This window comes from Rhodamnia argentea, chromosome 3 (assembly GCF_020921035.1).
Source record: "Rhodamnia argentea isolate NSW1041297 chromosome 3, ASM2092103v1, whole genome shotgun sequence".
Classification (NCBI taxonomy): Eukaryota; Viridiplantae; Streptophyta; class Magnoliopsida; order Myrtales; family Myrtaceae; genus Rhodamnia; species Rhodamnia argentea.
Window position 1 is genome coordinate 12,500,877 of NC_063152.1, and position 16,736 is coordinate 12,517,612.

At 38.8% G+C, this 16,736-nt stretch overlaps 1 protein-coding gene across 3 annotated transcripts; it reads left to right on the forward strand.

Moving 5' to 3' along the window:
- Positions 1-5,461: 5,461 nt before the first annotated feature.
- LOC115727618 (aquaporin NIP1-1-like) lies at positions 5,462-8,090 on the forward strand. 3 transcript variants are annotated; one of them, XM_030657867.2, is made up of 6 exons: positions 5,483-5,496; positions 5,582-5,704; positions 5,913-6,137; positions 6,563-6,760; positions 7,083-7,144; positions 7,646-8,071. In XM_030657867.2, exons 2-6 carry the CDS (start codon positions 5,585-5,587, stop codon positions 7,863-7,865), a joined length of 825 nt encoding a protein of 274 aa, XP_030513727.1. In that variant the 5' UTR covers positions 5,483-5,496; positions 5,582-5,584; the 3' UTR covers positions 7,866-8,071. The 3 variants fall into 3 exon arrangements, with proteins under 3 accessions (XP_030513728.1, XP_030513726.1, XP_030513727.1); XM_030657868.2 differs by having other exon boundaries at positions 5,462-5,704; positions 7,651-8,090; XM_030657866.2 differs by having other exon boundaries at positions 5,462-5,704; positions 7,646-8,070.
- Positions 8,091-16,736: the final 8,646 nt, after the last annotated feature.

Genomic DNA, 16,736 nt, shown 5'->3' on the forward strand with positions numbered 1-16,736 from the left:
TGCCCTATTTAACCATAAAAATTTAGACTCTCATACACACTATTTAACCATCTTTATCCCCTTCTTGTCAATTGTGAAAAGCTGATATTTGATCGGTTATATATCAATACCTTCGCTAAAGGAGATCAAATTCGAGCCCGTCAACATGTCCAGTTAAATCTACTTTCACTCAAAACCTCAAGTCATTGAGTTATGGACCAACTTGTATATATTATCTGCTCTACACCACACTAATTTTTTGATGTGGGATTTCTCTAACGTAACTTTTAAAAATCTTCCCCTTACATATGAGCTCCAAGGTTAGGTTTTGCTCTCATTAATTCAAGTATCATTATGTATCAACTTATCTCAACTTGAATCTTCAATGCCCTGCTTCATCCTTGATCTCTTTTTTTGGACCGAACCATAAAGTCTACTATTGGGCTCGCATTGCTACAGTTGCAGACAGTCCACGACAATGATTCAACTACGAAGAAACCCGGTTGCAACAACCAATTCGTTTTGGCAACGATATTGTTTCCTCTCCTTCGCAACTCTTGGTTCATCCGATTCTTGACTGAACGTGTTTTCTATCATAGCAATGTTCGTCCTACTCCTGCTCTTCATTGCAAATTTCAGCACCTAATTTTGCCTCCATTCCTCGGTTAAAGAACATGACATTAGGGTGAGAAGAAGAAAAAGAATTTAGAGCAAATGACCCACATAGACGATGTTTTAGCACTAACATTGTTGACTTTACTTCACCGGTTGGCCACATGGGATGGTTTACGTTAAAATTTCGCGACTTTGGATATTTCTGGCAACATAAATCATGATGACACCGAGATGATCATTTCGTTACGAATGTGGCATTTAAGTGATCGCTCAAAAAATTTTAGAATTAAAATGAGCACTGTATGAATGTCACGACACTTTCAGTTTCAATACCATCGAATTCTAATATACACACTGTTTTCGTGATATGCGCAACGCAACTAACACACTGAAAAAAAGGATATCATCTCATATGAAATCGTACATATATGTGAAATTCTTATGGACATGGAACATGATTATTACATCTTGGATTTTTAGCAAACGAGGGATGAGTCAACGCATACAGGTTGGTCCGACTTCTTGTCGCAAGTATGTTGGATGATCAATTCAAATTTTAATGTGGTTGTTGCAGATTGGAGAGCTCCCTGGGTCTTCAACTGTTTTACTCAATGTGGTGTTGGCAAGCTAATTGTTTATTCTTCCTCGTTCTCGTCTCAGCCTCGAAATAAAATGAATGTCAAATGTTTATTTTGCGGAAATAAATAATTGAGAAAACGTTCTTTTTATAATATCAGTGGAAATAATTGATTAGTAAAAGATAATTTATTATCGATAATAATTTATGTTTAAACAATTTGTGGGCGATAGTATTTTTTTTTCTTCTGCACATTTTGTAAGCAATACAATTGATTATTTTTAATAAAATATTTTTTCAAATCATTCGTTAACCATGGAACAGGCGCACTCAATTCTATTATAAATCTCTCAATGTGGCCAGTTTGGTTCTAAACCTTTTGATAGTTTGTCAATATGGTCCTTCCGGCAAAGTTTGGTTAGCAGTCGCTGCTATGGACCGCCAAACGTCCTACATGGCATGGTTGCCGGTTACCGCTAATATAAACATTTTTTATTTTGCATTTTTTTCAATTGTAATGAATTGTTTAATCAATTTTTCCCTTTTTTTTTCCTAACCGTTAATGAATTTGGCTCTATTTCTCTCCTCAGTTCCTTAGTGAGATGTCTTAGAATATCAACATTCCCACCTTCGTTTTGGTTATCAGCTTGCGGTTCGGAAAGAATAGCCCTATAATTGCCATGTCGAGGTGGCTGGTAGTTGCCAACGGCATTGTCAAGCTGCGGTTGATTCAAAGAGAGCTATGGCTGTTGATTGCCGCCGCCGCCAACCACCTTTTCGGTTCCCAGTTGCCTTTGCCGATGATCAGTTGCAATCAAATGAAAGTTCTGCCTCAACTCAAGTCCATGATTTATTAAAAAGGTGATGACATGACTCCTTTAAATTGTCACTAAATCCACGTGAACAACGCAGACTCACATATTTATGGGGTGTTCCCAAAGAGAGCTAAGGTGCCTAAACCTTATCCAACGCAGCTTTTAACGTAGGCGGGTCATCCTAGTAGTTCCCTCGTTCGTCAATTTGGACCCTTCAATGGAGTTTCGAAACTGCGTGATGAATTGACTATCTATCCCTTCTCGTGTATGCCTTCTCCTTTCTAACGAAATTGATATTGAAAGAATGGTATTATTATCCGCGTTTCGGTATTCGCATTCCCGACAAAATTTCCAAACAAGGTCAAGGAAAAAGGCGCAAAATTTTGTGGGACCAGAATTAAGTTATCTAATAGGGCCAAATGACACCGGAAGTGCTAAAGTTTGTGTACCACGCTCACTTTAGTACCAAAAAAATTTTCGTCAGCCTATTTAAGTGCTAAATCGGAGAAATTCCAGCCAAACCGATTATGTTGTATTTATTATTAAATTTTTATTATTACGTGGAAACTTTTTTTAGGATATCACACATGGCAATTTTTTAAAAAATTCAGTACACATGGACTTCTAAACTTAAAATAAGTTCGAATTTTTTTCAAAAAATAAATTAAATTTAAATATAAGCTTTAAATTTTAAAAAAATAAAAAATAAAAAAAATAAAAGGAAAAGGGTTGCAGCGGGGAGGGCTTGCATAGCCCTAGCCGCTGCTGCCCACCATCCTAGCCCCGGCCAGTGGCCGGCGACCCTAGCCGTCCTTAGGCAAGGGTTGGGGGATGGTCGGTGGAGGTCACCAACCTTCTGCCGATCACCCGTGGCCGTCCCCAACAAAATCACACTCTGGCACCGTCTTCTTCGGCAACCGAGCGAGGCGCCAGAGCAAGACCTGGTGCCACAAACTTGTTTACTCAATGGCCGACAAGATCAAAGATACACGAACAATGATACGTCTACGGGTTCAAGCCAAAAAAAGCCATCACGCATGCAGATTCGGTTCAAACATTTTGTTAAACACGTTGGCTGCATCGGTTAAAGAGGGAATAGCTAAACCAATCGAGGGCCGATCTCGAACCAAAAATCGACGAAATAGGACAAGACTCAGAATAGGCAAGCAATGACTCGAGGACATTCAACGTAGAAATGGGCAAGACACTATAGGTTCGGTCCCTACTTGGCTCGTGAATGGTGACCGGAACATCTAAGCGAGAGTAGTAGCCCTCGCCTAAGGTCGCCGGTCATTGCCTGGGGCTTGGCAACCCCTGCCAACCATCCCCCACCCTCGCTAGCATGGCTAGTGATGGTGGGCCGGCGGCAAGGGCTATGCAAGTCGTCGCCACTACCACAAGGCCTTTTTTTTTATTTGTTTTTCTTTTTAGCTTATTTTTTAAATTTTTTAACATATTTTTAACTTTTATCCTTTTTTTTTATTGTTGATTGGATCCTCCGGTGAACCACGCAGGCTTAAGTTATTAATAAAAAAAATTACCATGTGGGATTTCCGGCAAAAGCGTGCTTGAGTCGACTCTCAAATAATCGTTTTTGAATTATTAAGATGAATGCAAGGTTAATTTTGAATGTTGCGACGCATACAAGCTAAAAGTCTAGATTTTCCATGACATAAAAAGAACTCCAATACAAGGTTTTAATATTGGAAATGCCGAATAAGAGTAATACTCACGGAAGACTCGCGAGTGTGAGCACCTATAAAGAGACTAATGTCGCAAGGTGCTCCTTATATGGATAAAGATCTAGATAAACGTATGTAAAAAGTGAGACTTTTTGGGGGGTGGTCGGACTTATTCACGTGAATCATCCTCACGTGAATCTTACTTAGCTCATGAGAACCACGCAATGCATTGAAGGTTACAAAATGTAGCATTTAGGGATAGGATAAGTTTTGATAGCACTCCCCCCTATCTGAGAAAGCAAAAGAAAGAAAAAACAAAGGAATGTGGCCAACAAAGTTTTGTCCCCTATCCACAGGTAATACAGGGGTTAAGAATAACGAATCTCTTATGCTAAAAGCAGATACACCTTGCAAATTCGTTATTACGGATTGTTCCTACAAAGGATCGGACGCACGACAATATACAATACATGAATCCTTGATCTTTTTTATTTGTTTATTATTATTTTGAAAAATGTTATCCGAACCATCCATCTATTTTGACCCAATATACAATATCATCAGCCCCTTAAACTTTCAACTTTGTCCCTAAATCTTATAATTTGTTCAATCTAGGCTCTTAACTTTCCATGGCAAAGCCAAAATGAGTCCTTCGTTACTATTTGCAAGTTTTCATAATTACATTTTTGCTACGATTGAACATTCAGGGATACTTCAAGGACCCTATTGGACAATTTAAAAACTTCATGGATGACATTGCACATTGAGTCAAAGTTTAATGATTATTTGTGTCTTTTTTCCCGGTCATTTTCGGTTTTTTCGGTGACTTGTCCATCTTATTTTCACCGGAGATTGTCAAAACAATTCCTGGATTTTTTTTTTAATCTTTTAATACCAGAAGTTACAATGCATAACTAAGCGTGTTAATGACCAAAAAACTTGATCAAAATCAAGAGAAAGTTATTCAAGAACGTCACTGCAAGAACTGCACAAGTCGTAATTCGATCTGACCAAGCACATTCACATTGGGCGTTGACTAGTACCACGGTGTGACACAAAACGCTGCACGGGGGACATTTCCCTTTGGTCAATCCTTCGCACCTATATGAACATGACTGAAAATCACACCTTGATGATTTATCAAGCCAACATAAAACGACCATGGCTAATGTGGGAAGGCCTCACGAGAGTCTGGCTTAGGTCTAATATGAGAATATTCATAAAGACTTTACTTCCACGAGCCTCGATTAAGCCCAATTTAAATTTACAGCAAAAAACAAATGAAATGGTCCAAACCTTCCGTTAATGGATCTTTGTGCCCTATTTGGTCCCATCATGGAACAAATCAGTCCCTCCAATATCTTGGCTGGTAAAAGGAAATATATTATTTCCTCATTCGTTGCCTTAATAAGTTTTGCATAACACGTGGGAGTCGAATCTCGCGCATAACATTAAACGTCTTCATCTCAGTCAGCGGCAGCGGGGATAAGGGTCAAACATCATACATGTCAAGGTCCAATCTCAAATCCCATAATGCCAGACAGGCAACCCATTTAAGGAACTTTCCCTAAATTACAAATCCCACAATCCTGCTCAAATTAAGGATTTGTCTCCATGAAGCTAAGGTGCCTTTCCCTCTCCCCGCGTCTCAGCTCCGGTGGTTGAATCGGCCTCCAATGCCTGCCTCGGTTCACGGGTCATCTTTTTCAACGTTTCATCTTCTTTAGGTATAAAAAGGCAAATTGGCATACACAATCTTTATCCATATCTCTCTCTCTCTCTCTCTCTCAAGCGCAATCATAAATTGGGCCAAACGGATCGAACCCATGTCAGTGATTTCCTTCCCCTTCTTGTCAATCTCGAAAACCTGTTACTGCTTCCTAACTTGAGTGTTTTCTCGGGAAAATTAGCAGAAAATGGCAGATGAGACGACTGGGAGCAATGGAAACCATGGAGTTGTCTTGGAAATGAAAGACACTTCCAACGCCAAGGAAGAGACTACAAGCCCTTTATTCTCTTTTCCCTTCATTCAAAAGGTTACTTTGTGTTCTCCTCTCCATCTTCTCTTCATTCCCCCCAATACTTTCCCTTCTTGTTTCGTTTTTGTCCTTTTTCTTTTTCCTTTTCATATTCACTTGGATGTTCATCAATTTTTCGGGGCGCGCATATTGTGAAAACGTGTAGAACATTTGCGGGTTTCGTTCGGAATGAGTTTGATCGCGAATTTCCTCGAAAACATTGCAGTTGATCGCGGAGGTCTTTGGGACCTACTTCCTGATATTCGCGGGCTGCGGGTCGGTGGCGGTGAACTTGGACTTCGACAAGGTGGTGACGCTCCCAGGGATATCGATAGTTTGGGGTTTGGCGGTGATGGTGCTGGTGTACTCGGTCGGACACATCTCCGGCGCCCATTTCAACCCGGCGGTCACCGTTGCTTTCGCCACATGCAGGAGGTTTCCATGGAAACAGGTGCAACCATAGCTCTTCCAAAGTCATAACTCCTGAACTACTTTTGTCTACGTTCCCATTTAAAATATGTCCCAATCAGAGGCCTGTCTAGAAAAGCTTTTGCTTTGACCGCATGATTCTAAGCGGCCACCAGTTTTAGAGGCCATTAGCTACTGGTTAGGTGCATCTTGTAGGTAGCTATTGAATGGTTTGCAAACGTGTAATGGGAAATTTGCTCCGTTCGGTCCCGGAGAGAAGAAGGATTCAAATGAATGAGCTTGGCGGATCCAATCTTTTCCCATCAAAGAATTCTCTAAATCTCATGTGTTCTATCTAAATATCGACTCGCGCAAGCATTAGTATAGGCAATCAACGGAGAGTTTTTTAGTTAATTCTTTTGCTAAGATAAGACTTCCTCTCAGTTGCATTTTGCTCTTGGCGTGTAGGTACCACCATACATATTGGCACAAGTCGTGGGATCGACACTGGCAAACGGGACGCTGCGTTTGCTATTTACCGGCGAACTGAACCATTTCCTAGGGACTAAACCGGCCGGTTCGGATGTGCAAGCGTTCGTCTTCGAGTTCATCATCACTTTTTACCTCATGTTCATCATCTCCGGCGTCGCGACGGACAATAGAGCAGTGAGTTTTAACTTCTCTCTTTGAATTTACTTGCTGATAATCGGAAGAAATTTCAATGGAAATTCCTGTACAAATAGAGCAGTCGTCACCAAAGGGATACGGAGAATCATGCACATTGAATGCGAGAAAGAGTCACTTAGCTCATCACATGCCGGTTGATGGGACTTCTGACCACACAATGGGCACGCGATTCCTCTAAAATTGATTTAAATATTCGTTACACTCAAATTAGATTATCTTAAAATACAAACTTCGATAAATTTTTTGGTTTATGTACCTGTCATTAATTACTTAATGTAATTCATGTTTGTGATTGGTGCAGATCGGGGAGCTCGCTGGCCTTGCTGTTGGTGCAACAGTCTTGCTGAACGTGATGTTTGCAGGGTATTGACTTTTTATATTCCTTGTGTGTTCATCTCCCTCTCATCTCACGCTGGAAAATAAATTTTGACCATGATTTTTGACTGGCTACGTCTTTTGAATAAGATAAATTGTACATGATTGACTACATCTTTTAAAATAAAGAAACATCATAGGATATAGGTTAATATTATAAGATGTAGCTGTTCCAAATCATCATCTAAATGTCATAATCTACGCCATCAATGATTAGACCATCCTCAACCTTTTCTTAGATTATGTTCTATGTATGTGCTTTGGCCGGCAATTCAAAGAGAAAGTTATCCAGATTATCGAATTCTTTTTCCTCGAATGTCGGGCCCAACTTCTATACTGTGAAAGCCCTCACAAGCTTTCGCTCCGAGAAATTGGGTCGGCCGACAAATTTTCGTTTTGGCTAAGAAGTGAAATATTAATCGGGGCAGATATCAAGGATTTCATTATTGTAATTGGAGTTTTTTTTTTTTTTTTTTGGGTGGTGGTTAGGCCAGTAACGGGAGCATCTATGAACCCAGCAAGGAGCTTGGGTCCAGCGATAGTGTTTCACCATTACGACAAGCTGTGGATCTACATCGCGGCACCAATGGCCGGGGCGATTTCCGGGGCATGGGTCTACAACCTGATCCGGTTCACTGACAAGCCCATCCGAGAGATCACCAAATCCGGCTCTTTCCTCCGGAGCTCCACCCGAAACTGCTCCTCTTGAGCCAAAACTCATTCCCCCCACCCCCCCTCTCTCTCTCTCTCTTCTCTTTTATTTTTGCTGCTCAGGATGCGTGCATTCATAGTGGAAAGGGTTAGTTTCTCTTACTTGGATAGATGGTTATTCCCTTCTATCTGGTGGAAATGTTAACTTGTTGTATTTTCATTTAGAAAATTATTTTCCTAATGATCGGAAAATTAATTTCAACCTCATCCGGTTCACCGACCTGACCCTGCGAGAAATTACACGGTCTAGTTCTTTCCTCCGAAGCTCCACCGGAAGTCCCTATACCCTCTCTCTCTCTCTCTTTCTAAGAGTGAATTAGGTGACTCCTAGAAAACTTAAACTAGCATGAACAACGAATGAAAGAGACCTTCTGAAAAAACCATCATCAGTTGTGAAAACCTGCAAAAACCTTAATCGATTTAGCATTTCCACTTCAAATATTTTCAGGCGTCAGCTAGGATTCTAATCTTAATGACAAATGTGCCATTTTCTTTTTCGAACTTTGTCCCTTCCAACGTTTCAAAGTTACGCACCACAAAACCCATCTACCCAAAACGCTAGCGCAATCCACCACCTTTGAAAATCCTTACAAGATTGTGCCTTAAAGTCTCGTTCGGTTCAATGCGGAAATGAATTTCACAAGAATCAGGAATTCATGATTCCTACATTTTTATATTTGGAGAGAAATTAAAATGTGGAGTTGGGTTCCACACGGCGTAAGATTCTTCCAAAGGTGCGGAATTGGGTTTACTAGCATTCAAACTTAAATTACCCACTGCTAATACAATAGAACTGTAAAAATAACTACTATAACATCGGTTACCCCAACCACCACCGTCTTTTTTGTTCTCCGCTCTACTTGCCGTCACTTACCAGTGCCAGTCACATGCTGTCGATTGCAATCGGCATTCGTCGTTGTCGTTGATCGCCACTGCCTATATGCTCTTAAATCTCCCCCACCAGTCACCGTTTCCAACCATGAATAATCATGCCGATGACAAGTATACTTCATTAGAAGGTCAAGCAATTCTAACAATTGAGATGGAACCTCATTCCAAAATGTAAGATTACTTGAAATGGGAATCCATGTGAGGATTTTTGTATCATGGAACCAAACGAGGTCAATGGAGTTGAGTTCCAAGAAACTTCGTTGCAATGAAATGATAGTTCAACCTAAACTCAAGTCCAAGGTGTAATTAAACGGAAAATTGTCCAAAAAAAAATTTCGACGATTTGTCAATATAATCATTTCAGCCAATTTTGGTCGGAAACCGCTGCCGTAGAGGCCAACCATCCTACTCGGCATTACCGATGCTAACTTTGACAGTTTTTGAAATTTTTTTCGTTTAATTTATGTTTTTCTTTCCTTTTTTCTTTTTTTTTTTTTTTTGCCTATTTTCCTCCACCAGTCCGAGGCCCCAAGGATGGCCGACGGATTTAGCTAGCCATAGACGAGGGTTGGGACGCCCTCGACAACGGAGGGAAATTTGAAAAAAAAAAGAAAAAGGAAAATAAAAGGAAAGGAGAAAAGGTTTAAAATATTTAAAATAGAATTACAAAAATCACATATGTTAGTGCTAGTAGTGCCACATATAATAGATGGCGTGCAAAACAGCAATTTACATTGGCCAAGAGGACTACATAAGCAAATCATCAAAATATTTGTGATTAAATTGACTAAATAAGCTGCCGTATGGTAAATTCAAGAATGTTTAGACAATTGTCCCATGAATTAAAGGTGCTCACTCCTTCAAATTATCAATTAATCCACGTGAAGAACGCAAATTACGTGTTTAAGAGGTGTTCGCATAGAGATACGGAACCTAAACCTCATCCAACGCAGCTTTTATCGTAGAAGGGTCAACCTTGTAGTTCCCTTGTTTGTCAATTTTGACCCCTCAATTTAACTCCAAATTAAGTTGAAGATTTAAAACCACGTGCTGAATTGACTATCCATCCCTCCTTGTGTATGTCATTGCCTTTTCTTAGGCAATGTTTGGGTAAACCGATCACGCTTAGAATGAAAGAGAACGAGTCATAATAATTAATTATATAAAATCAAAATTTTCAACTCCATTTTGGTTAAAAATACTCATCTTTTTAGTTAAGTTACCGAAATGCCCTCCTCTCTCTTTTTTTTTTATCAGGCTAAATGGAGTGGGAACGTGTGAGGAAGAAGCAGGGTTTTGCAACCTGCACGCGACACATAACGCACGCAATGTGGCTTGCATAGTAGAGCAAAATAGGATAGAACCAGATAAATAAAAAAAACCTCATAAAACTGCCTTTATTTATATCTTCTTTCTCTTTAGTTTCACATTAAAAATGTTTTATTACACCCAACAAAATATCATGCATCTTGTTATCAAATGTTTTATTTATGGTCTCCTGTTTTCAATCATAATATATTTCTATTAATCATAGCTTATAAGCACAAATTAATTGCCTTTTTTTTTAATCAAATAGTATGGGCGAAGCTATATTTTAAAGTTGAAAATTAAAAAAAAATTCAATTAAATTATCCAGGTGACCTTGATCAAAAATGGAAAAGAAGAACTAATCAAAGTATGAAATGGTTAATTTGTTAGAAGCATTATCATATCTCAAATATTTTAATATTTAGGTCATTTTTAAATATGAACCAAATATAAGCACGTAAAGGACACAAAAAAGGAAACTTCTTGATGTCTACTCCTAATATGAAGAAAGTAATCGATATTGATTGTAAATTTAATCTCATATCAAGTGGATCAAAATATTAATATATGGTCAAAATTTTCCTCTGAAAAAATATGATGTGAGTTTGGAAGTGAATGTGTAAATAAATCATCAACCCTCATCTTGTGATTCATATTAAAACTTCAAAAATCTTAAAAGAAAGCATAAATCAGGGGTGTTTAACTTTAAAAACCTACAAAACTTATTCCGAAAAACACTCACAATGTCAAAATTGACTAGACTACTAGATTGTATTTTAATTTTCAACTTTTAAATAAAGTTCTACCAAAACTATTTGATAAAAAACTAGGCAATTAATTATGTGTTTATAAGCCATAATAACTAGATTTTTCTCGCTTTTAAGTAATTTTTGTGATTAAAATATGATATCATAAATTAAAACTAATGACATTCCTTAGTCAAAGTGATGGAAAATAAGATAATATCTTGTTGGGTGTAATTTGACAGTTACATTGTGAAACAAATGAGAGAGATGATAGAAATAAAGTCAGTTTTATGGGTTAGCCTAATAAAAAGAACAATAAATTGATCAGAGAAAAGGATATTTCGGTAAGTTCATTGGAAAAAAGAATATCTCAACCAAAATGGGAATAGAAATAGGGCTATCCAACCGAAATGGAAACCAATTTTTGTTATCACCTATAGTATGGATAATTACCAAAACAGTCATAAACCTATTCTACAAATGTCAATCCAACCCTAGGCCATTTAATATGTCCAATTCATTCCTAAAACTTTTAACAATTATTAATTTAGTCCTTACGGTTAATTTTGGTTGGAAATCATGATGTGGATGCAAGTCCTTCTACGTAATATGGTTGATGCCGACGTGGATAATTTTTACAAAATTTTAATAATTTTTTTATAATTTTTCTCTTTTTTATAAATTTCTCTTTTTCAATTTTTATTTTATTTTCTTTTTTGGCTGTGGACCAACAAGGCCATGACATCCTCACCAAATATGGGTGTGGTTGCACCGCCCAAATCTGGCAAGGGTGTTGTGACCTATGTTAGCTTGCCCCCGCGGGATCGCCACCCTTTATCCTAGCTATTGTAGCAAGTGTGTTGCCTAGGGCACAAGGGGCACAATGACTTGACATCATCCTTACGCCAAGGCCTCGGATCGACATAGCGAAATAAGAAAAAAGAAAAAAGAAAGAGGAAATCAGAAAAAGCTAAAATTGCAAACTATGTCCACGATAGCACGGGCTATCATATGACTATGTCATGTATAATGATCGGCATCCACATTAGCGATTTTCAGTCAAAATTGGCTTGAATAACTACATTGGCAAACCCTTTAAAAGTTCAACACTAAATTTGCCAACAAATTAAAAAGGTTTAAAACTGAATTAACATATATATAATAGGTTTAGTATTTTTTTTTTTTTGGTAATTTTTCCTTATAGTAAATAATAACTTGGAATAGTCGAGCCAAGTAACTCGAGTTTGTGATTGAACGAAACATTTAAACCGGAATGTGGGTAATGATTCGATTTAAAAAATGTGGGTAGTGACAAATAAATGTTGGTTTGAGACAAAGAAATTGGAATGATTAATTTGAGTAGAGGCAATTTTAATGAAGAGATCCAATAAAAACATAATCCTACATAAATTTTCCTTGTATGGTTAATGTTGAATTGGTTTCCCAAAATCATTGCATTATTGATTTCCCAATACGGATACGCGAGACTTGGGTTATGAAAGAATGGTGACAGATAGCTTCGTTCCAACTTTCCGACTCCATACCTTTTCAGTCCATGTGACAAAACAACATTCTATAAGGTTATCATGATATCAATCCCAAATTGCTAGGGATTGCTCAAATGATAAAGCTTGTCCTTCCCGGCCGCTCGAGGCTGACCAAATGGGAATTAATCCGGTGCTCAAAAGTTCCCGACACTGCGTTATTATTATTATTATTAAACGTATGATATTATTATCCGCCACCAATTCTTGCATTTGCCAACTAAACTCCCCAACAATGCCAAGAAATATCTGCACAATCTTGTGATACCATCGTTGACGTATATCGTATTTTAAGTTACTAGATGAATGTAAGACTAACTTCAAGTGTTGCGTCACTTCTTATACATTGGGATTTGCCATAAAATAAAATAGCAAGGACACCCGGTTGGAAGAAATTCTCTCGAATAGAGGATGGATGAGTTAAGTAGCTAGTCAAGCTAAAAGTCGAGATTTTTAATGCCATGAAAGAACTCTCATACAAGTTTTTTAATGCGTTTGAGGTGAGCTGGTAAGTCCGGATAGAACGACCTCTATCTTGTATAGCATTTAGGGGGCGAGATAAGTTCAGATAAGATTTCCCTCATTTCACAAAAAAAAAAAAAAAATGCAGCCAATAAAGTGTTGTCCCTATTCGAGGGTAAAGTAGGGTTAGGAACAACGAAACTCTCATGGTAAACAAATTTATTTTGTGAGTTCGTTATTACTAGTAGTTACTGCAATGGATTGGAACATGGCAATGTACAATACTTGAATCCTTGATGTAGATACTATATAGTTTATTCTTATTCTTCAGAGATTACTAGCGTAATAGGAGTATCCATCGGCCCTAAGTGATTGGGATTGATAGGGAAATTCCAATTCATTGGCTCTTTTTGGCTAAGGCTGAAGCACCTACTTTCTAGTAATAGACTGAAAGGCAATGACTGGAGTTGGGAGAGTCAAAACCAAAAAGGGAATTTCTCACTTCTTTCACCTATTCAAAGCTGTGCATGAGACTTTCATCTTCTTTTATCACTGTTGATTTTGCCCCTTTCTCTCTCTCCCTCTCCCTCCTCCCCCTTCCTTTTTAGAGCGCAATCGAGTGTGCAAGCCTCACAACTATTGTTCTCCTTAGGCGACCGAGATGAAATGTTGCACGAAATGTCCTGAAGCACGCCATTGTCTTTTGAGGACTCTCTCTCTCTCTCTCTCTCTCTCTCTCTCTCTCTCTCAAATTTGAGTACTCGATGACCACCTCACATTGGTAGCTCGTCCTCTAGCCGAACCACCGTAGGGTGGTCATGGTCCCATGACACAACCACCTCATGGGCGGTCTTCGTGTGGCGGCAGCGACGGTCACTACACGAACTGGAACTATACTGCCCTAGGTTTTTCTTAATTCCAACTCTATAAGTGTTTTTTGTCTTCTACCAACTGTTACTTTTATGTACACCAAACAAGCAACAAGATTACATGTTTACGTCATATCCCTATCCGGCAAAATAATCCAAGCGGGCAAGCATACTCTCCTTCTTTTATTTTTGGGCCTTTCTCAGCATGGACAGAACTTAGAAAGTTGGAAGGGACAAAGATCTTCAACATGGTTCGGCATTTATTTGGGCTTGAAAAGCCCATCTCAACCACTTCAAAGGCCCACGATGCCAACACCTGATGTCATCACGTCCGTTTATCATGACATCAATCTCCAAACTAATCGTAAAGATCGATGTCGTTCCAAGGTGCTCGTGCTCATAATTGATTGGGCTGGGTCCGCCTCGTGGGGCCCCGGCGGCCCTTTGTTTTTTTAAGAAAAGAAGAAGAAGAAAAGTCGAAAAAGGAAAGAAAAAGATTATTGAACGTTCTCGATAGCCACCGGCGGAAAGAGAGCACGCGCTTAAAAAGAAAAAGGTAAAGAGGGAGAGAGACGGCGGTCCCAGGGAGAGGAGGCAGCTCCGATTCGACGGTGAGAATTTATCGAAATCGGCTGAAATTTTAGAATGTTGAGATCAGGATCTACAATTGTTCGTGGATATACTTCTCCAAATGTTCTCCGGTTCGAACCCATTTGGTGCGATAATAATGTTATTATAACTGAGCTCATTTTGTATGGTGTTTGCTATCCTATAAGATTAGTGAAAATTTTTAGTGGACCTAGTGATTTTTCCCGTAAATGGGGTATCCTGTTTTTCTGCTTCATCTTTAGTTTTCAACACTATATTTACTGATGCGGGATCGAAATTGCCGAAATATCGTAACCGTTTGATCTTGAATAAATCTAAGCAGTATATTGTTGTCGGATAAGCACAACCATAATCTATACCCTAGTATATTGATCAACGTAGCGCATCCAGAAAGGTCAACCCGAATCCAGTCAACCTCTTTTGCTGACTTAGAACGCTATTTTGGAGTTGTGTAATTTGCTTTCTCTCTCCCACGGTGGTTGTGTCGATTCTCGAGGTTTGACTTTGAGGATTTTGGACGAAACAACCTAGGGGCGCTCCGGACGTTGAGCGCACAATCAGTACTCCTTGGAAAAAAAAAAATTTGTACGCTTTTGGGGGAAATTTGTACGACGAATTCTGCCGTTGGATAGAATGTGAAATGAAATAGTTGGATTTAACAGGCTCGATCCAACGGTTCAAAAGTCGTCCGAACGTTCTCGATCTAAACATAGTCTTTATACCTAACTAATTGCACATAGTTAAGTGAGCTCCTAGTAAGGAAATTCCTTTCGAACGAAAAAATCAAATGCACTTTGGACGGGGACATCCCATCTGGTAATTTCTGGTTCACGCTTGTCTCCAATTGGTCGAGCACGAGAGTTTTGACTCAGTTGTAAGTACGCTAGACCTATGAGAATCGATAGGGTCGTGTCGTTTCTAGTGTAAACGTTGAGTCGTGTAAGAAAAATGTACGATGCACTGCGTTGGCGACGAGACCGGACCTCTTCCGAAACTTTGTACATTCGAGAAAGACAAGTAGACAAAACAACTCGTGGTCTTTGGGATTGTCAAGATAGAATGAGCATTGACTATTCATTACTATGCTTCTTACTGGGGATGAGCATGATTCCAATGTAGGGTCGGGTATCGAAAATTGGACGTGTGGGAACTGATCCAATTCCAAATTTTTGGGTATGTAAGGTATGGAACAAGCCTTTCTATTTTTCTTGTTCTATATCTTGCATGATTATATATGGCATTCGATGATGAGTATGTAATCTAAAATTACTATCTTGAGTTTTCATTTCCAACGATATCCATGACGGAAATTTTTACTTTGTTAATGTTTCTTCGTGTGTCTAAATATGAGTTGTGAATCATTAGAGATGATATTTCACTACAATCGTTTAATTAAAAATACAATAGAATCTAGGTAGAACCCGAAATTGACCCTAAAACATGTGATATGGTAAGTTCCAAGTAGGAGTGAGCATGATCCGAATTGATTTGGTTTCCTCAGGAACCGGAGAAAGCACCGGTGGTCCCTGTTCCTATCCGACACTGGAGATGGGACCAAAGGTCTCTAGAATCGAATCAGACGGGACGGACCGGTCCGGTTCGGTGGAACCGAAGTTTAACATAATGATAGAACTTAATGAATTGAAAATAAATAAAAAGAAGAAGTTCACTGTTTACTGCACAAAAACTTAGTGAATAGTATTAAATGATAGAGAAAGAACTTTTGTTCTCATTTGTTTAACATGATAGAGAGCCCCAAATTGAGTTTTATATTTAAAAAATAGAAAAGAAAAAAAGAAAAAGAAGCATTGTTGGTCCAGTTAGGCGGTCCATTGATCTGGTTCTCCTACTAGAATAAAAAACCAGATTGCTCGGACACCGGTTTCACTTTAAGTAATCGGGAGCCGGACCGAATCCGCTAGTTCGATCCGATCCGGGCAGTTCCCGATCAGGTTGATCCATTATGTTCAACCATAATTTCAGGTTTTCGGGATATATAAGGTAGGTTCCAGATTTCAAAAATTAAATAACCGATTTCGAAGTGTAGGTTTTAGGTTTCAAGTGGAACCCGAACCGATCCCGGAATCGCTCACCCCTACTTCTTCAAATTTTACCATCATGTGTTTCGACAATCGCGATCCTTACAGACGTAAAGAACTTCATTGTTTCGTATCTTCTATACGTTTAATGTTCAAATTTTCTTTTTACTTTGAAATTTTCTTACGATAGTGACTTGTTTTTTAAAGAGAAAGAAACGGTTTAAGAATTTTAGTCCGATATGCAATGTCATTCATAAACTTTGAATTTATTTTGGGCGATCTCTATATTGTATGTATCACCATCGACCAACAGCCACTATTTACCCCCATTGCCGTCGCCTATCGACTCACGGCAACATCTCTCTCTCAACTAACATCGGTCTCGACGAGGTCCCAAAATC

Coding starts and splice junctions, on each gene's coding strand:
- LOC115727618 (XM_030657866.2), top strand. CDS start 5,585: ATGGCAGATGAGACGACTGGGAGCAATGGAAACCATGGAGTTGTCTTG. Junction 5,705..5,912: donor CTTTTCCCTTCATTCAAAAG/GTTACTTTGTGT, acceptor AAAACATTGCAG/TTGATCGCGGAGGTCTTTGG. Junction 6,138..6,562: donor GGAGGTTTCCATGGAAACAG/GTGCAACCATAG, acceptor CTTGGCGTGTAG/GTACCACCATACATATTGGC.